We start from the raw sequence: 26,166 nt of genomic DNA, 5'->3' as shown, positions 1-26,166 counted from the left end.
AATTAGAAAGAAGCTTTAAACTAAGCCTTTCTTTATCAACTGTTAACTTCTAGCAAAGAAAGATTCCCCATAATGTATATAATATTTTCTGATATATAATTAAAACAAAACTGGTAAGTTTGCTGTTTATTTTTGCACTTAATAATATGCCAAACCTCTTAGCTCCTTAATTAACATTTCAATGAAATGAAACATGGACTTGTATGGTCTGAATTTAATAAAAGAAGAACAGACTATAAAGATAATTTATTTGAGTGCTTAAATGGGTAGAGTGGCTACTACATACAAGAATCTTTTTTTAAATAGTCTTTAAAGTATGCAAACATTTTTTTTAGAAATTAAAACCAGGCCTCTTATAATAAATCTCTGAGTATGCAACACATTTTCATTGGAAAAATTACTAACCAGGTATTTTATAAATATGGCACTTGACTTAATAGTTACTTTATTCTTTTCACTATAAAAAAAAAACTATAAAAGGTTCTAGAAAATTATCAAAAAAGTTTTAAAAATATGATAATACACCTCAACCTTGCATATTAGTGTCGAATCGACTTTCGATTCTCGATCATGGAGCAAGCAGGCCCATCGATCCGGCCAGTTTTGTTAATATATGGAGTGGGAATCGCGCGCCATTTAAGCGAGCGGTGGGGGCATCATCTGCCGCCTGGCCCCAGTTTCACTTTCAATGGGTTCTTTTGTGCTCTCAGGTATTATATAAGCATATATAACCATTTATATTGACAGCTGGAAGGGGGCTGGCGCACTTGAGATCGCGTGTGTGCGCTCCAACAATGGAACAATCAACCGACCGAAAAGTCGTTCAACTTTTGGACATCTCGTTGTCTTTTTCTCTAAAAGAGGCGTACAAAAATAGGCAACAAATCGCTCTTAAAACTATTTACTTAATTTCAGGTTCTGGGTCAACGTAGGTTCTGCATTTCTTGGTCAGGCAGCGGCGGCGTATACTTAATATCCTGTTCCGCGGGCGGTTGATAGCCTTGTTTGGGCAGAAACTGCCGCTTCCTGGAGGTAGGACGCACCACAATGTGAGCCACGCAGGTGCACAGGGCGGCAATGGCAAAGTATTTGAAACTTTCCCGTCCTCCCAGACTCTTGAACATCAGGCCACCGACCAAAGAGCCAATGGAGAAGCCGAGGCCATCATCCATGCCGGCCATCAGCCCCTGAACTGTGGCCGAAGTACCCGGGGGCGCCACCGCCGAGGCATATGCCACGATGCAGGTGTAGCAGAGGGCGTAGGTGATGCCCTGAAAGAAGAGCTCCACGCCGACGAGATACCAGGGATTCGGGATCCAGGAGATCAGCGACAGACGCACTGCATAGAAGAAAAAGCACATGCTCATGCAGTGAACGTAGCCCAGCTTCTTGATGATCTTGCCACTGTAGAAGAAGAAGGGCACCTCGCCGGCCAGGCACTCGGCGGCCACCACCAGTCCCTCGATTAACTTGATCTGATCCATATAACCCGTAGCCTCGGCCACCTGCTCCAGGTGCCAGAACATGAAGTAAATGATGAAGGAGTCAATGATTCCGGCCATGGTGGCGAACAGCAGGAAGACGAGAATAGGTGGCTGGCGTACCAGCTGCCAGACATCGCTCCAAATGGTCTCGGAGCCGCCCAGTTTCGGAAGCTTCAACTTGGACACACTAAACAAATCCAGAAGGCTAAACACACCCATGATTATCAAGGCCGGGGTCAGACTCTTGACCGCATCCGAGGTCCACCAATTGACCACAACGCCAGCCAGGAGGGCAGTGACTCCAAAGCCAATGGTGCCCCATACACGCTGGGCCCCGTACTTGTCCTGCTCCGCCTCGCCAAGGAGGTCAAAGCAGCAGGCATCAGATATGGAGTTGATCACATTGAAGCCAATGGTTCCGACGAACAGCAGGAATACAAAAAGCCAGAACTTGCCAGCGCCATAGATGCAGGAACCCACATGCTGCAGCTCACAAGATGCACTCAATCCTGAGGGACTGTACTCAGCAGATGATGCGAGGCACATATGATAGCTTACGTTGCCATGGCGCAGATTTTCACTGAGATTCAGCCCCGCCTGGGTGGCCACAATCATGGTTGCATATCGATTCTCTCCCTCACTGCAATCCGCCTCGTGAACCGTCTGGCAAAATGCTTTCGAGGAGTAGATCATAGGGCTGCATTCATGTAGGTCAGACAGTAGAGTAACATTCCACTGGGCACTGCCCTCCTCCAGGGGGATGAAATGTGAGTTTCCAGGCAGAAAGATGAAGCCGCCATAGGCCAGGGTCATGATCAGGATCAGCGAGATGAAGATGAATTTGCGCAGGCTCTGTAAACAAAGACGTTAAATTATTATATTATAAATTGAAATGTCCTTTTCTTACCGTAAAATAATCCACAAGGAAACCCACAAGGGGTTTGGCTAAAACATATAATATGGGCAAGATGGCCATGATATAGCCCATTACGTCTGGAGGAATACCGATTTGCTTGCCTATTACCGCCAGTTGAGGCAATATGGGTCCCATGGCTAAATCAAAATTAATAAATAATTCTAGATTTAAAGGATTTTGATTCAAGTTTGATAGGATTTTATCAATAATAATCCTACTAATTGTGTTTTTCCTAATCGTATATAATTATTGCATCAGGATTTCTTTTTTTTAAGTTCCGATAATGCCACCAGATAAGAGAGTTATATACGATAAGAAGTACTATACCAAGAAGTGATTGACATCAGAGTCAGAGTTCCATGAATTTCATTCTATTTGTGGATACCTGGAATCTATTTCCAAAACTCACCTGCCATGAAAAAGAAGAAGTGCGCCTTGATGGGCAGCAAACGCTTGTTGAGTCGTCCCATCGCTAATTAATTAATGAATTAATTATTGTCCAGTCTGTTGTTAATTATAGAATAAGCACTGTTGTGTCCCAAACGGTGACACAAAGTATCACAGTTATGGCCAGAAGGTGCTCCACCTAGATAAGATCATAATAGGCGTTCGCCGTTCGACGTGGTCGGGGTAGAGTCTGTAAATAGCCGGCAATATGGATGTAAATAAGAAAAAGTTTAAGGAATATCTAATCTGTGTCTCTCACGGCAACCGATAAGAGCCAGACTATATAGAAGGGCCATAATCGTTAGCATAAAAGTTCAAAGAGATAAGAGCAGAGAGCATAAGTCTTAAGGCACCCACAAATCTTATCTGCGACACCTTAAATTATTAAAGCTCACGGAAAAGGCGATAAAGAAGTTTTGTTTTTAGGGCCTGCCATAATAAATATGCCTTTGGGGCATTTCATTTGCCATGCGAAGATCTCCAACTCAATTAGTTATTGCCTGTGATGTAAGGCCTCAATTGAACTTGACTTTATATATGAATTACGGATTTAAAAAACAGGTTTACAGGTAAGTAAACTTGGCACACATAAATTTACGATTTGTGTTGCCAAACCTAACATTATAATTAGCCAAACTTTTCGAACATATATCATTAGTCAAGCACAAAATTACAAGCGTAGAAATCTCAATTTTGATGGGATTTCTCAGATACAATCGGGCTTAACAACGAGGAAGCCCTAGTAATACTTGACTTAACCGTGTTAAGTTGCTGAAAACAATGGCACAGACTAAACTTTACATTGTCTATATAGATTTGTTTATATAGTAGTTTAATTAATAATCTCGGAAACAATGAAAGCTTAACACCCACAAGTACTGCTGATTTTTCACGAAGATCCCAGAGGAGGAGGGAAACCTTCGAACGCGGAGAGTGGCGGCCAGCGACTGAAGAAATTGCTGCTCCAACGGCTTGCAGTTTGTGTGGAAACTGATAAGTGTGTCTGCTCTGTTTGTGCCTGTGCCGATAAGGAATCGGTCAATCATATGGCACTACATAGGAGACGGATTGATAAAAGCCAGATTAGGCGGGATTCAAGTTCAGGTAGAAAGCTAAGGAGAGGCTCTTTCTTAGACCAGGTATTCCCCGGGTACGGCACTCCCCACAGACAGGTGCTAATCAATCAGTTGGCTATCCAAAAACCCCGCCTGACTCATCAGCTGTGCGTAGTTGATTATTATTCCCCTGTTTACTCGCGATCTCGTTCTGCAGCTTGGGCTCGCATCGCTCGGATCGAGTTTTACTCGCTGACAGCGGAGAGGGCTGGCTTTCAGTCGCCGCCGATCTTCCAAAGCGCTAGGTTCGGTTTACAAGCTCAACCTCTCGACTTAATCCGGTCTCAATCTCTCGCGGGTTGACGCAATCAAGAATGCATTGGCTCACACCGATTTTGGTGGGGCTGTTGGCCTCGTCCTTATCAGTGTCTCTGTTGTGTGTGGCTGTGGCACCCCCAGACGATGGCAAATGTAAGTGGGAAACAAGATCGATTATCGCCACCAAAAAAGGGGGGCGGTTATTGGGTTTAAATATAAATAAATTTGTTGTTAAATTAATTTACATGAGTGATAAGTGTGCTAGTGCTGGTGTGTGTAGCTCCTCAATTACTCGCTTATTAAAAACGAAATGACAAGTGTAATCAAGCAAGGAATAATTTAAAGTGAATGTGTTATATAGGGAGAAGTAAATCATAAATCTATTAAATATAGAATATGATTAATAATATGATGAATTTCCTACAGTTTAAAAATACAAATTGTAACACCAGAGGCTTAATTGATACTTTTTCAGGAACGCTGATCTTTAAGAAGTATTCAAAGTTTAGTATTAATTTAAAAAGCTTAGGCCCCATAAAAAAAATAAATAGTTCCCCAAGCTACACATTTCTTATATTTTAAAACTTCCTGCCTCATCACAGACTGCAATTAAAAATCCACAAAAAACTCAAGCCATCATTATTCACTTTCAATCCCAAATGCACTGCGGGAGAGCACCAGCAGCAGCAGCTGACCTTGGCCACTCCACTCGACCGCTAGATAGAGGAGAGAAACAGTTTCACACCTCAAAAAAACCAGTCCCAACCTTGAAGCTTGCGTGTGCTCCACTGCCCAAAAGGCAGCCAGGCGCAGGGAGAAACTGCCTTGACTCTGCGCCAATTCTGCGAATGCAGCCCAAGCTCGGCTTTAAGGTTTCCCACCTGAGGGGAATTTTTAATTTAAGAGAAAAAAATCACAAGTAAAAAACCCATGATAAAAGCTTTTTCCGAAAACTGCAGCCTTTAAAAAGCTACCTAAAATAAAAATAATCATAATTAATGCCGCCTGTCTGGAAACAGGTTTCTTAGCGGCTCACTATATACTTAAATTGGTGACCAAACTTAATGTATTCATTTGCTCCTCCCTCTCTATCTCCTCCTCCTCTTCCTTAGTACGGGTTTGCGTGGTGGAATCGCGCGGCATTTATCGGAAAACCCCCAAGTTCTGCCCGCAGCTGGAGGCAAAGAGCAACATCGAGTGCGTCATCGGCGTAGACCGGCTGGATTGCGTGCGTCGCATCCACAAGGGCACGGCCCACTTTGGCGTTCTCACCTCCGAGGATCTGGTGGCGGCCCGATGGGCCAGCGTTGAAATCCTGGTGGCCAGCGAGCTGCGTTCGCACGAGTCCAACTTTGAGTACGAAATTGTGGCCGTGGTGGATAACCAGGCCAATATTCACACCGTTCATGATCTCCGCCATGCCAAGTTGTGTCATCCCGGCTATGGATTAGGCAATCACTGGACGGAGGTCCTTGCTAATGTAAGTTATCCAAAGAGTAGTTTATTGGTTTGATATTAATCCTGGTTCTTGGCTTTCCGACAGTACTTTGAGGCCGCCATGGTCTCCAGGACTTGCGATCCTGAGCTGACCGTCACCGAGGATCGAATTGCCTCCACCTCAAGGTTCTTTGGGCCCAGCTGCAAGGCTGGTCCCTGGGTGCCGGATCCTAAGCAGGATCGTATCCTTAAGAGGCGATATCCCTCGCTCTGCGAAATGTGCTACGATCCCACCAGCTGCGACCAGACCGACAAGCACTGGGGACGACGAGGAGCTCTATATTGCCTGACCAGCGGCGGTGGTAATGTGGCCTGGGCACGTCTCGACGATGTTCGCAGTCATTTTGGGGTAAGCGACAAGAGGAATCTCTGAGAGAGTGAGCCTTGAGGAACCCTTTATTCCCGCAGTTTTCTGGCATTTCGGCTCAGGCCAATCCCTCGGAATACAGCTACCTCTGTCCTGATGGGCATCTTCAACCCATGAACGCCACACAGCCTTGTGTTTGGGTAGCAAAGCCCTGGCCCGTGGTGGCCGCCCGTCGCACCCACGCTGCCCAAATTCAGCGACTGGTCACCGGATTGACCCACGACGAGCCGGACAGCTGGCAGAATGCGCTGCTTAGCCTGCTGGAGACGTACCATATCTTCACGGTGCCGCTGGACAATGTGATATCGATTGATGACTACTTAGACCAGGCCACAGCCTTCCAGTCGGCGTACAGCTTCCCGGAATGCAATCCACCGCGTTCTATCGTCGTCTGCACGACCTCCATCATTGAGCACGTCAAGTGCTCCTGGCTGCAGGAAGCCTCCCAGGTCTATGGCGTCCAGCCAAACATTCAGTGTGTGCGCACCATGGAATTGGAGCAGTGCCTGGACAACACCAAGTTCAAGGGCACAGATGTGGTCGTGGTGGATCAAGACATGCGTGTGAAGGCTCAGAGGGACTACCACCTGGTGCCACTGCTGTACGAGTTTGCCGAGGGCATGCACAATCGGTATGTGACCATTGCCTTGGTTCACAAGGATGCCAAGGTGGAGAGCTTTAAGGATCTCCGCGGGAAACGGGCCTGCTTGCCCTCCTACGAAGGAGCTGCTCATCTAGCTGTCCAGGAGACCATAGTGAATGCCACTGGTAAGGTGCATTCGCTGCACTCCTACTTCCACCGCGACTCCTGCTTGTGGCATCCGCATCAGGGCCGACAGTGTCCGCTGCACTACCAGGGCGACGAGGGCGCCTTGCGCTGCTTAGCCGAGGGTGGAGAGGTGGCCTTCCTCAGCTCTGATGTGTACAAGAAGTATGTGAGTGGGAATCTCACCGCCGACTGGGTAATGCGCAACAACCACAAGGCCTTCCGCGTCCTGTGCCCCTACGGAGGCGTCGAAAAGCGCTCCAGCTTCGAGTACTGCTACCTGCACTGGACCACTCGTGGCCATTTGATGACGCACAATTCTTCGGTGACGCGGCACAACGAGATCTACAACTCGCTGCGGGACATGGATCAACTGTTTGGCCGGAAATACAAGAGCGAGACGCGTCCGTTCACGCTCTACGGTGTCTTCGATAACAGGACCAATATCCTGTTCCGGGATACCACCGATGGACTGCTGGGCCGGCAGGAGCTACACCGGGATAACGCCAAGCGAGTAATGGAGCACATTTACGATCGGTATGCCACAACGCAGTACTACAAAAACATTGAGGAAAGTGGAGCCACAAAGTATGGCCATGAGAGTGCGTTGATGACCTTGCTGTTTTGTTTCCTGGGAACGCTGTGGTCGCGATTCGCCTAGTGATTAGGCCCAACTCAACCGAGCTCAAATCTAATCTTATTTATTGTGATATTACGCTAAATTTAAGTTAAGAATAAAACGTAGCTTCAACCAGGGCTGTATCACCAAGTTGGCGCTTCATTTTGAATTTGATGAACGATGACAGATAATCGATTTCATAAAATACCTACCAGTTGCTTTGCGGCATGATAGCGCTTTCCAGCACTGGCTGCCAATCAGCTGATTTTGTTATTCCTGCGCCTTTGTTGTTGCTATGTGACGTTGCCAAGGAAACAGGAAAACAAGGAAAAATGTCACAACTGAGCAGCAGCATTACAATTGATTAAATTAACGTGGCATTCCGGCATTAAATTAAGCAATTTATAGAGTAGTTTTGGCCAATAAAATGTCGAAAAATGCTACGCGAACCAGCAGCAAACCGAACGTAAGCCAAGCGCGGCACCGAAAATCACCCAAAAGCTGGATTTGAAAGCACATAAAGATCTTGGGCTTCCATTGATTAGTACGCAGCCAGCGATTTCACTTTTTTGCAGTTTAATTAGCACTTCACAAAGACACAACAAACGGAGCAGCAGCACCGCTTCACTTTATCTTTTTAAACTGCCACAAACTCCGGTTTTTAGTTGTATTCCCCACGATAACAGCCAGATAAGCGTTACTGCGAATTAGAGCCCGCACCAGCATTTTATTAAAGCAGCAATATATATTATAGCGTTCAATTAAAACCAATAAACGAACCGATCGCAACACACAGAGAAAATTCTTTTGTTTGGATTAGGCGGCCAGTGTTGATCAGTGCTGTTAATCAGTGCTGCAAAATCATAGAAATCCGTTATGATTTCAAAATTCCATTTAAATTACAGGCCCGAAGTGAATTATTGCCCAGGAAAGCCACAAAATCACCGGCAACAAGTGGCCCAGCGACCACAACAGCCAGGGAATCAAAGGAGCGAAGGTCACTGGTCAGGCAACCGGAAAGCCTCGAAGGTGAAAAAATTGCAAGGAAAACCGCAGCAACAGCCCAGCCTTCAACCAGCAAAAAGCCGGTAAACACTGCAAGAATCAAGGAAGCAAGGGAACCCCTAAGCAAAAGGACCACTCCATCCCCCGGAGCATTGCGTGCTAGCAGCCGGCTTACACCCACGACAAGCAACCCGCCCTCAAAGCCCTCCAAGACCAAACCCCCTGTCTCCAAATCCAAGCCCAATGCAGTTCTGGACACTTACCACAGTGTCACAGTGGCCTCGCCACCGCAAAAGCGCAGAGAGCAGGCAAAACAGGCAGAGCCAGCTGGCGAAGAGTCCCCACCTGCTCCGGCTAGAACCCGCACCTTCACGCGCACCCTGCAGCCGGAGGAAGTGGTGGTTCTCAAACGAGAATCGGCCAAGCAGCGGAGCGAGGTGGAGAAGCCGCCAGAACCAGAGCCTCTCAAGCAACCTGTGGCCTTTGAAGTCAAATTTGAGGAAGAGAAAAAGACCGAGCAGGAGTCTGATCACTATTCCGATGATTTTGAGTCCTACGAGTCGGATTTCGAGACAGATGCCAGCACCCCCGAAGAAGATGAGGAAGAACGGGGTGATAAAGAGGAGCTACCTTCATCGGAGGCAGATGATGAGGAGCCGGAAGAGAAGCCAGAGGAGGAGGAGGACGAGTCAGAAGTGGAGGAGGAAGACACCGAACCCACTCAAAACCCCATCACCGTGATCCAGCGCGAAAAAGATCAAGAGCGCAAGCTAGACTCCGGCCACTACGAGATGCACCTGCGAAGGAATCCCCTGCAGCAGCAGCAGCAACACCACTATGACAGCTTCGATACCAACTCCATGGCCAACTCAGACCAACTGGACTCCGGCATCAGCACGAATGGAGGAGTGGAGAAGCCTCAGAGTGGAGGAGAGTGCGGCAGCAATACCTACTACGGTGGCTACTCCGGCTTCGTGTCCCATCCCGTGATCAGTCGCCGTGGCGAGGAGCTGATGGCCAAGCTGCGCTTCGACCAGCTCAACTACCACCTGTTCGAGATGAAGCCCCTGAGCTACGAGGGCTTTATGCAGAGCTACGGCAAGCTGAATGCCTGCCAGCTGGCCACGCAGACGGAGTCGCCCCACATGGACGGCGAATGCCAGACGCTGCAGGTGCACACGCGCAGCAGCTGGACACAGCATCCGCCGCACTACGGCGGTCAGTTGGTGCTTAGCTGCAGTGGCGATGCAGAGACTGAGATGGAGACCCTGAAAACCCAGCCTAGAGATGAGTACGAAGAGAGTCTCGCCTGTTTAGAGCGACTGCATCGCATGGAGCAAGTACGCTCTCAGCAGCAGCAGAGTCGGAGATTGGCCAAGACCACGGATCTGGAGCGACTTAATGCGTTCGTGCACAAAGCCGCCCGTCTGATGGGTCGGGTGTTGGAGGGCACCAAGAACCAGAACCACACTAGCAGTGCCAGGAATGTACCCCTCCAAACCGGACTCCTGAATGCCCTTCCTGTGCGTCGCATTTTTGGAAGCTCTGCTGGCAACGGACAACTGGTGGTCACCGTACACGAATGCCCGCAGGAGAGCAATGTGTACAGCGAGGACTTTGCCAGCCTGTTGATGGTTTGGTCTCTGACCAATCCCGGCCAGCCGTTACGGCTGCTCTCAACCTGGGCAGAGGTAAGCCGCGTGGCGCTCTGCAGCGAAGCTCCGGACATCGTGGTGGCCGGACTCCGAGATGGCAGTGTGGCCATGTGGGATCTGCGCGAAACGCACAGCTACTGCTCCAAGTTAGATGGCCACTTGACCCACTTTGCAGCCACTCAGTCGGTGGTGCCCATGCTGGAGCAGTTAAATCAGTTGCAGGAGGTGACGGCTGCCATGGACTTGGGAGCCGTGGTGGATGTGCGCAGCTTTAGATCTCAAACAAAGAGTGGAGGAGGCATGACCACAGCGGGAACACCATTTAAGGAAGTGCAGGTGGGATTCTAAGACCTCCATCATCCTCCTTAAGAGACTAATTCCTCTTAAAAACCTTTCCAGTTCGCCGCTCTCAATGACTCTGGCCTGCTGACCATGTGGACTCTGGTCGAGGGCGCCTCATCTAGTAATACCAACGAGTTCAGCTCACCTTGGGCACGGGTTAAGCTCCTTCAAAGCGCCAGCTGTGATCTGAGGAGCTACTTGGAACGACGCCTCCTGAAGAGCAATACGAGTGCTTATGAGAAAACCAAGAGCCTTTTTCAGGGCAACATCTACAGCGACGATCTGCTGCGGGAGCTGAACGAGACTCAGACGCTGACCACTGCCCTGCAGGGACAGGGATTGCAGGGCATGCGCTTCACCAGCATTGATACCGGGAGCGATCTTATCTACGTCTGCACCAACCGGAACTTTTTGCTTTGCTGCACTCGGAGCCTGAAGCCGGAGCGTTTCACCAGAATTGCCGTGAACGAGAGCAGGTTCCTCTTTCCCACCTCACTGTGTGTGCTCTCCAACGAGAGCTATGTGGCCGTTGGCCTGTCCAATGGCTCCGTGATGATACTCAACTGTAATCAGCGGCAAAGGCAGCGCCAGAAAGGATACCAAAGACCAATGACAGGTCACCCGCCAGCCACAGCTGAGCCCGATCCGGACACGGGCAAATCGTGTGCCATTCAGAACATAATACTCAACGAACGGCGGTCCTTTGACCAGCAGGTGGACCCCTTAGAGGGCAGCAGCTACGATGCCAGACCGAATACAGCTTTGGAGCTAATTGAGCGACCCAGGCGCTCCTACGAAATGCGGGTCTTTGACCAGCAGTTACTCTTGAGCGGCAGCGGGCTGCGTCAGCATCTTGTCCAGGCTCTGATTCTCTCCAGCGACGGCTGGCGACTCTCGGCTTTGGCCAATGGCGCGGTGCGTACCTACGACTTCTACCGGGACAGGGAGCTGTTGGCTAGTGGTGAACAGCCGACGGAGAGGCGCCTGAAAGTGACGGATATAGCGAGCGCTCGCAGCTCTGGCAATGAGCAACACCTGCTCATCCTGGACACTGCTGGCCAGGTGCTAATGCAGCCACTTGATCACTAGTTTTGTTAATTATTTTATAATTATTTATATGAGCTAATATATGTTAAACTGATTTTTGCAAGCAATAAAGACGAAATGAATGAACTGGAAATATTTCAGGAAATTAATTGGAAAGTTTTCAAATTAATTTAATATTTATATGTATTTTATAAAGATTTAAAGGTAGTTTTTTTAGGAAAAGCGATTGTTTTTCAATTGAATTTAATATTTTAATTTTCTTTAAAGTTCATTTCAATTTCTTGAGGTTTTCTAAAAGATATTAAAAGGACTTAAATAGTAGTTCTGTCGGAGTATTTAAAAGGCTTTTTTTTATATATTTGGATCTATCCAGAAAAATTTTAAAACTATATTAACTTTAGCTTAATATTCTAGCACTTATGGCAAACATTTTCATTAATTTCCAATTTCTAGCTGCTGTTGATAAATTTCTTGATTATTATGTTTCTAATTCTCCTTGTTTTATAAATAAAATTCTTAAATCTCCTAAAAATCTAGAAAATTTCCTATATTTTCTTATTTAAAATGCAACAACATACGATTTTCTTGCGAAACTCCTATATATTTTAATTAAACCTTTGCCAAAAACAAACAAAACTCTATATATTTCACTTAAACCTTTTCTAAAATAATGTTTCACTAATTTTAGTTTAAACATTTATTAACAAAAATCTATATAACCAAAAAGGCATTTCAGTTCTTAACACTTCACTTTTATTTACAGATCTCCACTCTTTTTTTCCTGCTCCTCTTTTGATTTCACACCTGTCTGGCCATGGACAGCATCCCGCCTGCAGCTGTGGTGGCCCCCAGGAGCTGTCGCACTGTCTGCAGCTCGTCCCTCAAAGCCAGAACCTGAGCCCGCAGTATTGAGTTCTCTTGCTCGAGCAGAGCCGCTCGAAAAGCTATCCGATCCTCGCGTATTTTCCGTGCATCCCTTGACTTCTTGGCCGCCTCATTATTCCGCTTGCGTCTCTCGTAATACTTGGCATCCTTTTGGGCATCCGGTATGGGTCGCTTTTCGCCGCGAACCCGTCGGTGCATGAAACCCGGAAACATGCTGCCTCCGATGACGCCCACGCGGTTGAGCTCCATCAGGGGAAATTCCAAAGCCTGAAGGGCATGACTTGGTGGAGCAATGTACTCGAAGGCGGGGAGAGTGGGAGCCACTGAACCAGGAGATGTCTTAGAGCCCGGGATCAAACCAGGGAATCCCAGGCCCGGCAGCCGAAGATTGTGAGGTGCGGAAAACGAGTATGACGACGACGACGGCAGCTTCTTCTTGGGCTCAAAGTCCGCCTCCAGGTCGGAGTGCAGCGACAACGTCTCGGTGACATCCAGGATGGGCGACTGGGCTGGCGAATGCATCCTCTTCTTCGACATCCGTTCGCGCCAACGACCGCGTTGTGTCTGTGTCTAAATCCTGCGCTGAGTTATGGCCCAAGCTAGTCCTGGCGGCCACCACCTGCCGCCTGGGCCGCGGTAATTATAGGTTCTTGTCACACAACAACCCCCCACACCGAACCACACACCACCCCCTGTGGCCATGTGGGGCTAATTCTAAGCCAGCCACAGCCCTCCTGGCTCCCCTGCTCCTTCCCCGACGCCGGCTGATTCAACCAATCACGCAATGTTGACGGTAATTATTCGTCAAATACATGACACTTGGCCGGGGCCGCATGGCATTTATTTGTGCTGCCCGGTTACAAGGACTTCATATAACTGGTTAGCCAGATTACAAACCCCAGTCCCCCCCTTGACTTGGCCAACTGTTATGCGGCGGGGCGGAAAAGAGTCCTTAGACCGGCACTGACCAATGAGCGTGGCCGAGAGGTCATATAGTGGGTTGGGGGAGACCACAGGCCTGGCTATCGACCGGCATTTTGTGGGCGAATGTTCCTCGATAAGTCACGGTAATAGTCTGAAAGAGGCGTGGTAAAGTGGCCAAAAGGTAATGCACTCGGGGAAAATGAGCCATGTAAAGATAAGGGTTATGGTATTTGGGGGCTCCATTATCTTTTGATATTATTTCTAATTCAAAAATCAACTTTTTACTTTTTATTTGATTTAAATTTGTAGATTAGAAATCTTATTAACATAAATTTGAAAAACTTAACTTAGAGGCACTCATATCTTTGATCATTTTTACACACACTTTTAAAACTAATAAGGTCCCAAAATTAGTTTTGAAGAAGACCGGATACTAAATTTTTTGATGGTAATATGCTTTCAAAAAATTAAAAAGAGAAACCTTACTTGATTAGACATATTTTTTACATAAATAATTTTACTGTTATTCGGTAACAACCCACAAAAAAACCTGCCAAGTCAGCACAACTCCATTTGGCCCATAAGTAATCCATCATATCAAGACATCAAAAAGTTTACCCAACTTCAATTTGATCACAAGCATGACTCTTGAAAAAATCGAATTATTTGCATGTTGTTCCCTCAGATATATGTATATTCCTCACAAATCCAGCATATAACCAAAGATATGTATGAGCTTCGTGTGGTTCTGGTTCTTTAACCCGTTCCTCTGTGCTGGTTGAGAAAGTGTCACCTGTTTGCCTAGCCAAATTGGCAGTTTGGCGCGCGGGTCTTCCCCTTTTTCCCTGTTCCCTTTCCACCATAACCGGAAGTCGCATCCTTATAACGTTTCATAATGTATGCGCTAATTTATTATCTGTTGGCAAAAGTTGGGACCATAGTTAACCCTTTGACTGGCATGCCACCGATGTCGTTTATTGGTGTTTGGTGAGCCAGGAAATAAAATGGATTGCGTGCCACAGTGACATGTCTGTCTGTAACCCGAAAGAATAGAAGGAAGCAATTCTCTAATATCATTCAAAGGGTTGAGGCAACTAAAATCCCGTAAATATGTGTATTTCTCTGGTAAAAGGAAGTTTGGAAATCCATAAAAAAAAGTATGAACCAAATGCCCATTACCCTTAAACTCACCCCAGAGACCTCGCTAATGCATTGGGAGGAACTCAGTCTGGTACGGGTCCTGGGACAGCACTGGCTATTTATATGTTAGACAAATTACCAGGTAATATAGCTAGCAGAACATGTAATTGTTCCAATGTTTGCTTTTGGGTCAGTAATTGAAGAGCAAACCTCGGGGACAAACCGTTAATGACACCTCTAATTGGATGACATTAGCACCGGGCCCCCGAAAAAGAAGCATGACCGAGTAGTCCCGGCTCTATTTGTCTGTAGAAAACACAGGCATTGGTCCGTCCGTGACGTCTAGAGCTATATATTTTAAATCTCAGAGAGAAAGCTTAAAAGAAGTTAAAGAAACTGTTACGGAATGTGCGACGAAAGTTTGATCCGGGACTGCGAGCCCACCACCTTGCGGATGCCCTTCAACACTTATCACATCCACTTGCCGCTTTATATTTTGGACATGGTGCGCATGTTCCAGGATCATCCCAAGTACAGCTGTGGCATCCAGGAGGAGCACATTCTAGATATGCTGGAAAAAGAGTAAGTGGGGTTTACGTGAGATAGAAACTTGAGAACTTAAGAGTGTCTTGTATTTCTCTTTGGAGAGAAGTATGAAGCTTCCAAAGAATAATATATATCCAATACATAACTATACTAATTTGATGTATCACCTCCTCCTCCATAGACCCTTTGCTTGTGGCGATCTGGAGTCGCAGGTGAAGACTGCCTTGCTAGATCTCACGGCCAAGGGATTCGTACGCTTCATCAACAATGGATACCGCACTTTGGGACCCATTGCCAAGCTGGCCAATGCCCGATCTGTGCGCCACTTCAACATGACTTGGCAGCGCATTGCGGAATTGCAGAAGGCCAACTGCACACCCATTCTGGAATCTGGGTCCGCATCCAGTGGCCATGTCACCCAGCGTGGCTCTAACTTCTAAAACAAGCTGTTATTTTTTTTACTTTCGTTATGTTTTGTTCAATTCGTTTCTTTTACGTTTATCCCCAAGCAAAACCCACACTCCAGCAGCAGCCACGCTCCATCACCATCTCAATCGAAATTGTAGGCGTCTAGTAAAAAAGAAATTCCGGTAAATCCAAGTTCAGGGTAGTTTTTCGGTCATCATCATTATTATCCAAGGAACACATGTCGTTTGGGGTTCGGGCCATCCTTTTGACACTTAACCAGGCTAATTACGCGGAATATTGTGGGTTGTAACCTCCCTCACTCGCATGAGGACTGCGGCAGGTGTTGTGCCGGGTTCCGAAACAGATTTCCGTATGACAATTGTCTGTGCCAGAGATCCTTGATCCATTGGACTCTTCATCCCCGAATGAACTCTGCCCCAAAATGACCCCTGGCCTGGTTCGGCGGCCCATTACCCTTTTGGCCGAATCGTTTAAATTGTCAACACCACCAGGACAATGGTGGGCACGAGGAGGACCAGGGACCACGACCTGTCGTCGTCATACGAGCCAAACACGCATGGGATCTCGGACAGGTGTTATTTATTGCCTCTCTAATCGTTGCGGCATAATCTATTAGCGCCGCGCCGTCGGATCCACAAACGGTGTGTCCTTTGATTTTTTGCTTTTGCACATTAGTGGCAATTATTATTATTGTTTTAGTTCCCGAGGCACAGTTTTCTGATGGCTGCTCATAATTGGACTTCAGCCCCAAAAAGACAGGACATTAATCAAGCGACTTGACATGTAGTTGGAGCAGCAAAAGAAAGTTTATTACATCAATGGAAGGTTTTATTTGGAATCAAAATTAAACAAGGGGCAAAGTAAAATTTATAAAGATGGAAAAAACATCAAACTCAAGGCTCAAACTTCAGTTCAGATGGAAAATTTGATTTGATCAGACATGTTGTTGGAGAAGGAAAATAGTTTATTACATCCATGGAAGTTTTTAATCTAAATCAAAATAAAACAACGGAAAAAATTAAAATTTATAGGGTAGGAAAAACATTAAACTTAAGGCAACTCATTCTGAATCAAAATTTAGAAAAGGAAAAAGTGAAATTTAAAGAGATGAAAAAAATATCAAACTCAAGGCTCAAACTTCAGTTTCAAATGGAAAATTTGTTTTCTTAAAATATAGCTTTTCTTAAGAAACTTACTGTAATATGGCTTAAAAATAACTTTTGGTCAACATAAGATATCAAAATTCCTTACAAAAAATCAAATAACAGCAGTTTTCGTTTCAACTAAATTATAAAAAATAAAACAAAATCAATAAAGAGGCTTAGAAATTATCTGCGTCATTGTGGCTTTCTTTCTGCACCTCCTTGTTAAAGTTCTCCTGAAGACAATCACTGGGTTGGGCATAGCCACGCTGCAGCAGCTGCCGCGGAACATCCGCATATTCCCCCGTAAAGCCCACCAGAACGCCATCCGGCAGGCGATGCCTCAGCACCACATCCATCTCCGTGTTTTGCAACTTGGACTTTAGAAATTCCACACATTCGGCGGTCTTTTGATGGCACAAATCAGGCATTCGTATAACGCCCTCAATGTGGCAACTAATGGCCCGATACGGCTTCCTCCTGTCCACATCATCGCACGGAGCCAACGATTCGATATACACAAATTCCGTGTTGCCATAGTCCACATAAAAGATCTTGTAGTTCCCGTCCAGTTCGTCCATGATCTGGGCCCTATAGTAACAGTCATCGCTATAGTAGGCCAGCACAATGTCCAGGATTTTCGGTTTTTGCTTGAACGTGCGCTTGTGGTCCGGCACATCCTTGCTGGCCCACACCAGCGGAGGCATACGATCGTCCACAAACTGCGCATACACTTCAATCGGACTATTCACGAAGGTAATCAGCATGCGGACCGTGCTGCCCATCTTGTATTGCTCCAAGGTATCGAACACAGCTTCGGGCAGAGCTGCGGCCACCTCCACATCCTTGGTGGCACCCAACGGGGCGAAGGGCTCATGGATCAATCGACAGTTGTTGCCTGTGAATAGAGTTATTTAGGTTTGCCTGCCAAACTAAGCGTCTCTGAACGTACCTTTAAAGCAGCCATTAATCTTGGGATCATAGTGCCTACAAATGCGTTGTTCATCAGTTGGCCTAAAGCCCAGCACGGCCTTGAGGGGATCGCTGGTGCTCGGTCCAATCTCATTAAGCATGGCCATATCCGCCTCGCTCAGCCTGGCAGGAGTTGGCTTTTCAGCAGGGATTTTTCCTGTGTCATCGGGCTTATCCCTCGGCTTCTCCTGACCAAGGCTTTTTTCCTCATCAATAAGATTCGCAACTATATCGATGCCATTATTATACAGTATACGGAGTTGAACAGTATTGTAGGAATAATTGTTGATGTTGGACACCTTGCAATTGGCCAAATGACAGCGAATCGCCTGGGCCGGCAGCTGCTTGATGGCATCCGGTAGGGCGAATATGTTTTCGGTGCCACTCAGATGTAAATGCTCACCATAATCGATTAGGTAGGCATCGTAGCCACCCTCCCCGACCCTGGCATTGACTATGACTCGTGGAATGATATGGTCAATACAGTCATTAACAGCAAAGATGTCCCCGTAATCAGGCATTTGATCCAACTCCCGCAGTGGCACCAGACCCTTGAGCAGTTTCCCCAGCGGCTTAGAGTCCTCATCCCACTTGGCCACATAGAAGCAATTGGTGGCCATATTCAGGTGCATCACGGTGGCTGATACTACAGTGTTTTCGGGAAAAGCGGCTATATTCTTGAAGATCTGCTCGTAGATGCCGTCGCTGGACGTCTGAGTGCCGGATTTGGGTGGCAGCAGGGGTCGCTTGCGAGGTGTCATTGGAAATTTGGGCAACTTAGCTGGGGGAAGTGGTGGAGCCGGCTGTATGGGCATCGACTCGGACGTAGGTTTCTCCGGAGTAGACGTCGTAATCTCCTGAAAAGGAGCCTGCTGCACGGCCTTGGGATTTGGCTTGAGATTCTCGGGAGTAGGCTCAATCACCCAGCTGGAGTGCATGGAGAAGACCAGGCTCTCGGATACCTGATTCGACAAGGAGTTGGATGGTGGTACCTCCACCGCCGCCAGCTTTTGTGTTGACGACAAATCAATGGGCACAAGTTGTTGGGTTGAATCTTCTGACGGCTGCTGCTGGACACTTGGCCGAATTGGCGGCTGTTCATCCTTTTTGTGCTGATCGCCGCTCTCTTTTATGGCGCTTATACCTGAAAGCTTAACGGAATCGCGTCGATACGGTGGCTCCGCCGGCTTTTCGCTCTCGGGGAGCATTCCCCCGCCGGGCCGGTTGAGTTTTATGTACAGGTTCATCTTTATCACGTACGCATTTACCTCGCTGAGACTGCTCAATAGGTGATCGTGCAGCGAAATGAGTCTGCCGTCCACCTTTTCCACGTTCGCCCACCTTTCCGCAAGCACCTGTCGAACGTGGTCTACCTCGCGCTGGTAGGACGTCAAGCTGTCCTGCAGCTTGTGCACATTGTCGTCGCAAAGCTTCATGACCGCCATAAGGTCCTCGAGATCCATTTTAAGTTTAATCAGAATAGAAACACAAGAATGTAAGTTCAAAGAGCTTCGCGGGAAATTCAGTGTGCCCGCCGCTTATTTCAATTATTATACTAAAACGCGCCGCAAAAGTGAAATGAATGATTAATTATTTTTGTGTTTGTGTTAAGAGTCTTTTGTTGCAATTCATAGTCCTAAAATATATTTTAATCGTAAAATTGAATTAAAATCATGAAATAGGACACAATTGAATTGCAAAAACTAATGTCGCATAAGGGTTAAGGTTCGTACCTTTACTTTTTGTTTTAGTATTTTTCTTTCTGCCAACTGGTCACACTTGCATGTTCTTCTTCTTTCTTCCCGCTAGCCGAAAGCATCCCGGCAACAAAAACAACAACAACGTGTTGGACATTCTGAATTCGGAAAATTAATTAGTTTATTCCTGTACAACTTCTACATCCCGGTGGCCAACTAGTAGACACTGCACCTAGCACATCCCTATCAACCACTTGACTCCGAGCCAAAATGAGTGACAGCAGCGTGCCAGTTTTTGTGAGTTTTTTTCGAGGCTCACAAAGTAAACCAACTTAAAATGCTATATTTTTAGGAGCTCGGTGATCCCTTGTCCACGCTTGGGACCAACACGGTGACTGGCGTCTTTGTGCCGGGTAACAAGATCGCCTTAAGCGCCTACCGGCATGTAAAGCACAATTCGCGGGATGAGCCCACCGAGACAGCTGGCGAGGCGCCCGTCCTCATCTACATGACCCAGGAGACAACGCTGTTTGACGAGCCAGTGCTACGCAGTATCCTTGCCGAGGCGAACGCCACCTTTGTCACGCTGCAGCAGCTGGGATTGGAGGCGTCGCGTGCCAAATATGTGAATATTTCACGGGCATACCGCAGCATTGTGCGCGCCTCTCTGGAGAAGCTGCATCTAGCCAAGATGTCACCAGAGGTGCAGACGGATGAGAAGCGGCTGCAGCGCTTCACCGATGCCATCATTGTTTTCTATGCGGCCGAGTGCTTGTGGCATCTCTTTGAGATTCTGTATGTCCAAAACAATCAAATGGTTGTACGCCAACTTCTGGAATGGGCTCGTTTCCATTCCCCGCAAACCGAGGATCGCGCCACCGATCTAGTGCTGATGGAAGAGGAAGCCAGCGAAGCGGATGACTATTGGAGCATCCTCAAGTCGCTGATTCTGTTGGGCCAGGTGGATTTCGTACGGGCCATGCTCTCACAGAATCGCAAGGCTGGACAGCCCGCATTTAGAGCAGCCGAGTTAATCCTGAAGTCCATGCCTGTTTACCAAGAGGGATATGCCCTGCAGAAGTTCAATTCGCAGTGGGAGCACTGGCATGTGGACACCCAGCGCAAGATTACGGCCAATGTGTTTGCCACAGAGCCAGAACTGGAGCAGCTCCTCAAACTGGTTGCGGGCGACAATAAGGAGTGGGATGCCGGCATCATGGAGTCACAGGATTGGTACGAATACCTGCCGGGATATCTGCTGTTTACGAAGCCCACCTGCAAACCCTACGAGCTGCGTATAGCCGCCTCCAATTGGCTGAACCGCTGGACATTGCTGCGCCCGGACAAGCAGCTGACCAATATGAGCCGCATGGTCACCCAGCTGATGGAGCACGACATCAAGTTGTTTATATTCGAGGCCCAGAAGCTGAACGACACGCACTGGTTTTCCACGCATCTTATAGACCTAATCTATCATTCCGGTCAGCTAAAGAGCTACTTTGATCAGCACAACATGTGGGTTTTTCTTTTGGTTTTAATTCATTTAATTTGCTAATTGTTTCATTTGCTTTTATAGCGACCTGCCCGCCCTGCGTCACTCTATGATCTACGAGTACGGCAGCTACCTGATGGGCTCACATAATCTTTGGCAGCTGGGCATCGATTACCTGGACTGCTGCAAGCAAGAGGGCAAGGCCACAATAGAGCTGCTCCTGCCACGCATCCCCATACGCAGCGAACGACTGGCCACCAAGCTCATCAGTCTGGCCAGGCAGCGGGGACTCGTGAGCGTTGAAGAGGAGATATGCAAGGTTCTTGCCAAGCGATCGTACGATAATCAGCGCTACAGCAATGCCCTGGAATGGGCCATACGCTCCAAGGATGTGCGGCTGGTCACAGCGATTGCTGACCATATACTGAAGCATTGCTCGGAGACCGGCAAGCTGCTGTGTGGCGACACCCTGACCTACATAGGAGGTCGTATGTTTGCCTCGCCGCGCCTGGTCTTCCTTACCAAGTACCATGAGTTCCATCAATTCTATCACAACCGTGACTTTCTGGTGGCCTCCGAACTTCTGGTCAATCTATTGGAATCCAAAATAACCCCCAATTAGTGAGTATAAGCAAGTAATCCAGCTGGTAAAAACTAATCATAACTTGTAACACAGCTTTTGGCCCTCGTTGATCATGGATGCCTTGCCGCTGCTTGAGTCCAGGGATCCCAAAATCTTTGCCAAGGAAACGATAACCATTTTGCATCAAATTGAAACGGCGCTGGTGCCGATCATAGAGCAGAACAAGGAGAAGCATGGCCATGTAAGGATAATTATACTTACTATTTCTAATAGTTTATATTCTGAAGCTGTTTTTTTTTTTCCAGGACCACACTGCTGCCTTGTTGAAGGACTATCGGGCGGAAAACATAGCTGATATCATGAACTTCATGCGCCTGGCCTGCGCCCGCAATCTGGCCAGGGCTTTGATCTTTGAGAACACAGTGAAATAGGCTTTTCCTCGTTTATGTTTAGTGTAATTTATTCTTGTATCTTTCACTTTTCCAATACATTGTGTGTAATTTGTTATAGATTGTTTGCATTGCTAACTTGCTGTTTATATGCTTATCTTGTGCCTCTTTGCTATTTTATTGTACCAACAACAATGCTACGTGACTGGCTGCCGTTTGACTAAAAGGAAATCCAAGCTGGAGGGAAGTTCACACAAAAAAAGCAGCTCTCCTCCACAGCATTCTAAACTATATAAGAGTGTAAACGGTGTGTGTGTCTATAGGATACCTTTCTCTGAAATCTCTTCTAGGCTAGGGTCTGGGTCTTCTGGGCTTGGCAAATCATATAACTTAAAACAAGATTAAAATCAATCACTACCAAGTACTTTAGCTGCACAGAGGAGGAAGTTTACACGCCTAAGAACTATATTAAACAACGCACAGAGCACAGGGGATAGTAGTACATACATATATATATATATATATCTGTGGGTATCATATATAATTACTATATATATATATTATTCTGGTTTCTGGTTTTTATCGTTATGAGAATCGCACGGAATTACAATTAAACTCGCATGTCTCTTGGCTTGGCTTGGCCATTACACTCAACCAACTTGGCCGCCAACGGCATTATGTGTTTTGTTTATATATATAAAACGTATCATCATTTTCTTGGTAAAAAAAAAACAAAATACAAACTAAACTAGACTTAGGTCGGTCATCATTCTAATTAATGCCTAACAAACTTTGATCCTACTCCATTTGACATGCCAAATTATTATCATTATATCAATCACACTAGGCAACAGAGAAGGATAACCAAGGCCGACAACATTTTTTAGAAATCTCAGAGCCAAGAACCGGAATGTAACATTTTCCGAGACCGGATTTGAGTTCAGCGCATTAAAAACTATCGGAAAAGTAAATTCCGCTTCTTGGTTCTAAGAGCTGTCGACCTATGTAATGAAACATTTTCAGGGATTACATTAATTCCAATCACGAACTGACATTTCACAGGACTTGGGGAAGAATCTGAACGAAACAGGAGGTTTACAAACTTTAATTTCACTTTTAAAATATGTGTTTTAATATTATTTATCATAGATCTAAAAATCTGCAATATTTCAGAGTGAAATTGAACATTTAACACATTTTTGAAGAGTGAAATTTAATACTAAACTTGGAGAATTCGTAAATAAATAAGGTAGTGGTAGTTTCAGTGAACTTTTATAGACTATCATGAGTTTTAAATAGTTTTTTAGTTTTAATTACATTAATTAGGGTTCAGAATTTCTTCGGAGGATTGGAAGCTATGTATGTGTGTGGCAGTTCGAGATGGAAGACCCTGTTGCCTAGCGCAAGACGACGACTGACTTGAGTATTTCACTTACGTTACGCCAATATATCGATTAAATATGCGGATCTGAGTGGGAGTGAGTGTCTGTCTTCTAATTATGCTTCGCCGTCGCTGCTGCAACAGCAGCTGCGGCCACGCTCGTAGACGCCGTGGCCGTGGTGGTGGCGGTGGCCGCCACTGCTGCTGTGGCAGCCGCGGCTATGGCACTGCTGCTGCCCGTAATGGAGCCCAGCCGGGAGAGCGATGGCTCTCGCTTGGGCGGAACAATCGGCTTGGTCGGTATAGGTGGTGGTGCACCGCGTGCTCCCGCTGGTGGGACCGTGACTGGCGGTACGGCAATGGGCACGGGATGGGGATGCGGTGGTGTTGCCGTCTGGTCGAGAGCAGCTGCCGCAGCTAAAGCGGCATACTTGCCGCCAGGCGCACGTTGAATGGTGGCCGTGGGCTGCATCTTGGCCGGCGAGGGAGAGGGTGGCGCCACCAGGGGAACGGCGATGCTTGCAGCCGTCTCGGCTGCTCCAACATTGCTGCTGCTGCCGCTGCCGCTGCCTGTGCTGTTGGCTGTGGTATTGGTGGTGGTGGTGGTTGAGTGATTGAGGACGGCCGCCGACGCTAGTGGTGCTACGGCAGCCGTGGCCGTGCCCGTGGGAGCTGTGGCAATCCCAGCACTTCGAATGTTCTGGCCCGGCGCTATGGAACGGGCGATACCGGTCTGTGGTCCTGAAACCGGCATACTGCTCACCGTAGCGGTTGGCTGTACGATCTTGGCGATGTTCACCATGGGTGGTGTGGCACAGGCGTCGTCTGCAAAACGCAGAGAGTTGGTATTAGCATTTAGCAGAGGAGGAGGGGCACGAACTACACTCGATCATCGGTTCTCCGAAGGCGAGCTTTGGCCCTGGCATAAGCCAGCATATTAAAGATAAAGGATCAGTGGGTAAAGTGGGCTTCTTGCCAAGGCCAAACTGGGTGTGAAAATGTTTCGGCATGGCTGTGAGATCTGGCTACGTTCTGGCTTTTACTCAGAGTGCTCCAATGGTCTGGGGGAGGTGTGAGCGTGCGGGATGGAGGTGCGGATGCGTGGTCTTTGGACTGGTTAATGGTGCAACAGTGGTGTGCACAAGAAGAAACATCACAAAACAAAAAACAAATCACCTTGCAATTGCGTAACATTTTTTCTAACAAAAGATTTCGGCTTCAAGAGGAGTTCGTAAAAAAAATAAGTAATATATAAGTAAGTATATAGAGTTCAAGTTTGTATATAGAAAATTATAAGAAGGGCAACCATATATATATATGTAGTAGGTACAACAGCCAGTTTCAGAGGTGGGAAGGCTCACTTACCGCTGAACTGTCGTGCCTTGGCGGCGGCAGCGGCCACAGATGAGCCACTGCCCCCCAAAGGCTGCTGTTTCTTCAGGGCCTCGTGCTCGCCGCGCAGCACACTGAGCTCCTGCTCTAGCTCCTTGACGCTGCAAAGCACCAAATTATAGAATAGTTTTTGGGAGTTTTTAGAAACAACCAACCGCATTTCCTCTTTGGCCAACTTGGCCAATAGCGTTTTGCGTTCCAACTCCATGGACTGGGTCTGCTTCTCCAGCTCCTCCTCCATGCGCAGCGACTTTTTGCTCTCCTCCTCCAGGCCCTCGGCTATTGTGTCCGAGCGCTGCTTCTCTTCCGCCAGGATTTGAGCCAAGTCCTCAGAGCGTTTACCTATCATTTAAAGAGATTGTCATTGAAGGAAGAGCAGGTAGGAGGTAGTGCTCGGTATAGACGCACCTTCTTCAATGTACTTCATCAAGATTTTCTTGCGCTCGGCAATCAGCAGCAGAACAATCTGCTTTTGCCTGTTGCGCTCGTACTCAAGCGTCTCCTGCAGCTTCTTCAGATCCTTCTCCATCTTGGCCACCTGGGCCCGCTCCTCCTCGAGGTCCTGCTTCAACTTGGAGCGCTCCATCTCCAGGCCATAGGTTATATCATCGCCCTGCGCCGTATCGTGCTCGTGCTTTCGCTTCTCCTCCTCCAGCTCCTGCAGCATGCGCTGGTTGTTCTCCAGCGATTCGGTCAATATGTTCACCATGCGTACGTGCGTGGCCCGCTGTTTGCTGACCATCTGGTACTGCTGCTCCATTTGCTGCTCTATGATTTGGCGCACCTCCATCTCGGCCTGAGCCGCCTGTGTGGAGGATTCCCGGGAAATGAGATTGCCGTTCAGGGCAATCTTGTCCCGGAATATGGCCGCGTAAGGATCGTTTGGCTGCAGCCTTTTGGTTCGCAGCTGGGCAATGAGCTGCTTCACCCGCTCGTTTCTCAAGGCAGCGATGCAGACATCCCGCGCCTGCAGCTCGCCCTCCAGATAGTAGAGCATCTTCACCAGCTCGCTGTGCGGCAGCTCGGAGCGTGTGCGTCCGTTGCTCGTCGCCGGCGGCAGCTTGTGCACCACACCTGGGCCGGGCTTCATCGTCTGAAACTCATGGTTGGCGCTCACGGTGTCGCTGCCCGAAGCGGATCCCGAGCAGTTCTCAATGCCATACTCTGCCTCCGGCGCAGTGCCAGCCACAAACCGGGATGTGCTAGTGCTACCCTCCTCCGGAAACGTCTCCGCGGTGGCGCTATTGGAGTTCTGCTCCATTCTCCCGTCTCCCCAACACCCGACTCCTCTCTTTGCACCTCACAGCATACACAGCAGCGGTGCGTCGCAGTTCGCTTCTGCTGCTCGCTGTTCGCCGATTGCACAAGATTCGCGGACTTGGCGTAAATTCACTAATAGTTTGGGCCTGGTTCTAGCCACCGATTCAGGCCAGCTTCATTTTCGATATTTGCAGTGACCGGAAGAATTGACTCAAGGAATTCTTTGTTAATTCTCACCGAGAAAAATTACTTTGTGGATACTTTGCGGCGGGACTGCCAACTCGCTGCCAAAGGTGTAGCGCACGGTAGAGCTGGAACAACAATCGGTGCGGTATCGATAGTTGCAACGATAAATATTCGATTTTGTTGTACAGAAACAAACTTTTAAAGTTCGAAATATTTAAACTTTAAGGATT

General features: G+C 47.5%; 8 protein-coding genes across 10 annotated transcripts; 4 read left to right on the top strand and 4 right to left on the bottom strand.

The window, feature by feature from the left end:
* Window positions 1-94: 94 nt before the first annotated feature.
* LOC108082544 (major facilitator superfamily domain-containing protein 6) lies at window positions 95-8,265 on the bottom strand. Of its 2 annotated transcripts, none has more exons than XM_017177982.3 (4): window positions 7,682-8,265; window positions 2,810-3,037; window positions 2,392-2,537; window positions 95-2,336 (listed from the first exon to the last, which is right to left on the bottom strand). In XM_017177982.3, exons 2-4 carry the CDS (start codon window positions 2,868-2,870, stop codon window positions 924-926), a joined length of 1,620 nt encoding a protein of 539 aa, XP_017033471.1. In that variant the 5' UTR covers window positions 2,871-3,037; window positions 7,682-8,265; the 3' UTR covers window positions 95-923. The 2 variants fall into 2 exon arrangements, with proteins under 2 accessions (XP_017033471.1, XP_017033472.1); XM_017177983.3 differs by lacking the exon at window positions 7,682-8,265 and adding an exon at window positions 3,721-3,802.
* Window positions 4,194-7,620, top strand: Tsf3 (Transferrin 3). The gene is made up of 4 exons (XM_017177981.3): window positions 4,194-4,373; window positions 5,333-5,700; window positions 5,764-6,066; window positions 6,126-7,620. The coding sequence occupies exons 1-4, from the start codon at window positions 4,277-4,279 to the stop codon at window positions 7,509-7,511; spliced, it is 2,154 nt and encodes a 717-aa protein (XP_017033470.1). The 5' UTR covers window positions 4,194-4,276; the 3' UTR covers window positions 7,512-7,620.
* On the top strand, window positions 7,811-11,603 carry LOC108082542 (uncharacterized). The gene is made up of 3 exons (XM_017177979.2): window positions 7,811-7,935; window positions 8,375-10,465; window positions 10,529-11,603. Exons 1-3 carry the CDS (start codon window positions 7,897-7,899, stop codon window positions 11,558-11,560), a joined length of 3,162 nt encoding a protein of 1,053 aa, XP_017033468.1. The 5' UTR covers window positions 7,811-7,896; the 3' UTR covers window positions 11,561-11,603.
* A 713-nt stretch (window positions 11,604-12,316) lies between these two features.
* LOC108082403 (D site-binding protein) lies at window positions 12,317-12,925 on the bottom strand. Its single transcript, XM_017177747.1, has one exon. It carries the CDS (start codon window positions 12,923-12,925, stop codon window positions 12,317-12,319), a length of 609 nt encoding a protein of 202 aa, XP_017033236.1.
* Window positions 12,926-14,764: 1,839 nt separating this feature from the next.
* LOC108082485 (uncharacterized) lies at window positions 14,765-15,852 on the top strand. The gene is made up of 2 exons (XM_017177899.3): window positions 14,765-15,049; window positions 15,195-15,852. Exons 1-2 carry the CDS (start codon window positions 14,874-14,876, stop codon window positions 15,451-15,453), a joined length of 435 nt encoding a protein of 144 aa, XP_017033388.1. The 5' UTR covers window positions 14,765-14,873; the 3' UTR covers window positions 15,454-15,852.
* A 533-nt stretch (window positions 15,853-16,385) lies between these two features.
* On the bottom strand, window positions 16,386-19,402 carry krimp (krimper). The gene is made up of 3 exons (XM_017177618.2): window positions 19,290-19,402; window positions 17,537-19,111; window positions 16,386-17,482 (listed from the first exon to the last, which is right to left on the bottom strand). The coding sequence occupies exons 2-3, from the start codon at window positions 19,017-19,019 to the stop codon at window positions 16,764-16,766; spliced, it is 2,202 nt and encodes a 733-aa protein (XP_017033107.1). The 5' UTR covers window positions 19,020-19,111; window positions 19,290-19,402; the 3' UTR covers window positions 16,386-16,763.
* Window positions 19,403-19,410: 8 nt separating this feature from the next.
* Nup75 (nuclear pore complex protein Nup75) lies at window positions 19,411-21,837 on the top strand. Its single transcript, XM_017177897.3, has 5 exons — window positions 19,411-19,550; window positions 19,606-20,768; window positions 20,830-21,366; window positions 21,422-21,569; window positions 21,634-21,837. The coding sequence occupies exons 1-5, from the start codon at window positions 19,524-19,526 to the stop codon at window positions 21,757-21,759; spliced, it is 2,001 nt and encodes a 666-aa protein (XP_017033386.1). The 5' UTR covers window positions 19,411-19,523; the 3' UTR covers window positions 21,760-21,837.
* Window positions 21,838-21,976: 139 nt separating this feature from the next.
* On the bottom strand, window positions 21,977-26,060 carry Naus (cortactin binding protein N-terminal like nausicaa). Of its 2 annotated transcripts, XM_070283606.1 has the most exons (5): window positions 24,899-26,060; window positions 24,646-24,832; window positions 24,464-24,591; window positions 24,275-24,314; window positions 23,831-23,923 (listed from the first exon to the last, which is right to left on the bottom strand). In XM_070283606.1, the coding sequence occupies exons 1-4, from the start codon at window positions 25,749-25,751 to the stop codon at window positions 24,298-24,300; spliced, it is 1,185 nt and encodes a 394-aa protein (XP_070139707.1). In that variant the 5' UTR covers window positions 25,752-26,060; the 3' UTR covers window positions 23,831-23,923; window positions 24,275-24,297. The 2 variants fall into 2 exon arrangements, with proteins under 2 accessions (XP_017033387.1, XP_070139707.1); XM_017177898.3 differs by lacking the exon at window positions 24,275-24,314 and having other exon boundaries at window positions 21,977-23,923; window positions 24,899-26,057.
* Window positions 26,061-26,166: the final 106 nt, after the last annotated feature.

This window comes from Drosophila kikkawai, chromosome 2R (genome assembly GCF_030179895.1).
Source record: "Drosophila kikkawai strain 14028-0561.14 chromosome 2R, DkikHiC1v2, whole genome shotgun sequence".
Classification (NCBI taxonomy): domain Eukaryota; kingdom Metazoa; phylum Arthropoda; class Insecta; order Diptera; family Drosophilidae; genus Drosophila; species Drosophila kikkawai.
This window is presented reverse-complemented; position numbering and strand designations above follow the sequence as displayed.

Bases quoted from the DNA above. Each gene is read 5' to 3' on its own strand.
- Nup75 (XM_017177897.3), top strand. From the start codon at position 19,524: ATGAGTGACAGCAGCGTGCCAGTTTTT. The intron at 19,551-19,605 runs GTGAGTTTTTTT...CTATATTTTTAG, and splicing joins ACAGCAGCGTGCCAGTTTTT to GAGCTCGGTGATCCCTTGTC. The intron at 21,570-21,633 runs GTAAGGATAATT...TTTTTTTTCCAG, and splicing joins ACAAGGAGAAGCATGGCCAT to GACCACACTGCTGCCTTGTT.
- LOC108082403 (XM_017177747.1), bottom strand. From the start codon at position 12,925: ATGCATTCGCCAGCCCAGTCGCCCATCCTGGATGTCACCGAGACGTTG.
- krimp (XM_017177618.2), bottom strand. From the start codon at position 19,019: ATGGATCTCGAGGACCTTATGGCGGTCATGAAGCTTTGCGACGACAAT. The intron at 17,483-17,536 runs GTACGTTCAGAG...CTCTATTCACAG, and splicing joins GATTAATGGCTGCTTTAAAG to GCAACAACTGTCGATTGATC.
- LOC108082542 (XM_017177979.2), top strand. From the start codon at position 7,897: ATGTCGAAAAATGCTACGCGAACCAGCAGCAAACCGAAC. The intron at 7,936-8,374 runs GTAAGCCAAGCG...TTTAAATTACAG, and splicing joins GAACCAGCAGCAAACCGAAC to GCCCGAAGTGAATTATTGCC. The intron at 10,466-10,528 runs GTGGGATTCTAA...AAACCTTTCCAG, and splicing joins CACCATTTAAGGAAGTGCAG to TTCGCCGCTCTCAATGACTC.
- Tsf3 (XM_017177981.3), top strand. From the start codon at position 4,277: ATGCATTGGCTCACACCGATTTTGGTGGGGCTGTTGGCCTCGTCCTTA. The intron at 5,701-5,763 runs GTAAGTTATCCA...GCTTTCCGACAG, and splicing joins GGACGGAGGTCCTTGCTAAT to TACTTTGAGGCCGCCATGGT. The intron at 6,067-6,125 runs GTAAGCGACAAG...TTATTCCCGCAG, and splicing joins ATGTTCGCAGTCATTTTGGG to TTTTCTGGCATTTCGGCTCA.
- LOC108082544 (XM_017177982.3), bottom strand. From the start codon at position 2,870: ATGGGACGACTCAACAAGCGTTTGCTGCCCATCAAGGCGCACTTCTTC. The intron at 2,538-2,809 runs GTGAGTTTTGGA...ATTTTGATTTAG, and splicing joins CTTCTTCTTTTTCATGGCAG to CCATGGGACCCATATTGCCT. The intron at 2,337-2,391 runs GTAAGAAAAGGA...CTTTGTTTACAG, and splicing joins TCCTTGTGGATTATTTTACG to AGCCTGCGCAAATTCATCTT.
- Naus (XM_017177898.3), bottom strand. From the start codon at position 25,751: ATGGAGCAGAACTCCAATAGCGCCACCGCGGAGACGTTTCCGGAGGAG. The intron at 24,833-24,898 runs GTGCGTCTATAC...TTTAAATGATAG, and splicing joins GATGAAGTACATTGAAGAAG to GTAAACGCTCTGAGGACTTG. The intron at 24,592-24,645 runs GTTGGTTGTTTC...GGTGCTTTGCAG, and splicing joins TTGGCCAAAGAGGAAATGCG to CGTCAAGGAGCTAGAGCAGG.
- LOC108082485 (XM_017177899.3), top strand. From the start codon at position 14,874: ATGTGCGACGAAAGTTTGATCCGGGACTGCGAGCCCACCACCTTGCGG. The intron at 15,050-15,194 runs GTAAGTGGGGTT...CCTCCTCCATAG, and splicing joins CTAGATATGCTGGAAAAAGA to ACCCTTTGCTTGTGGCGATC.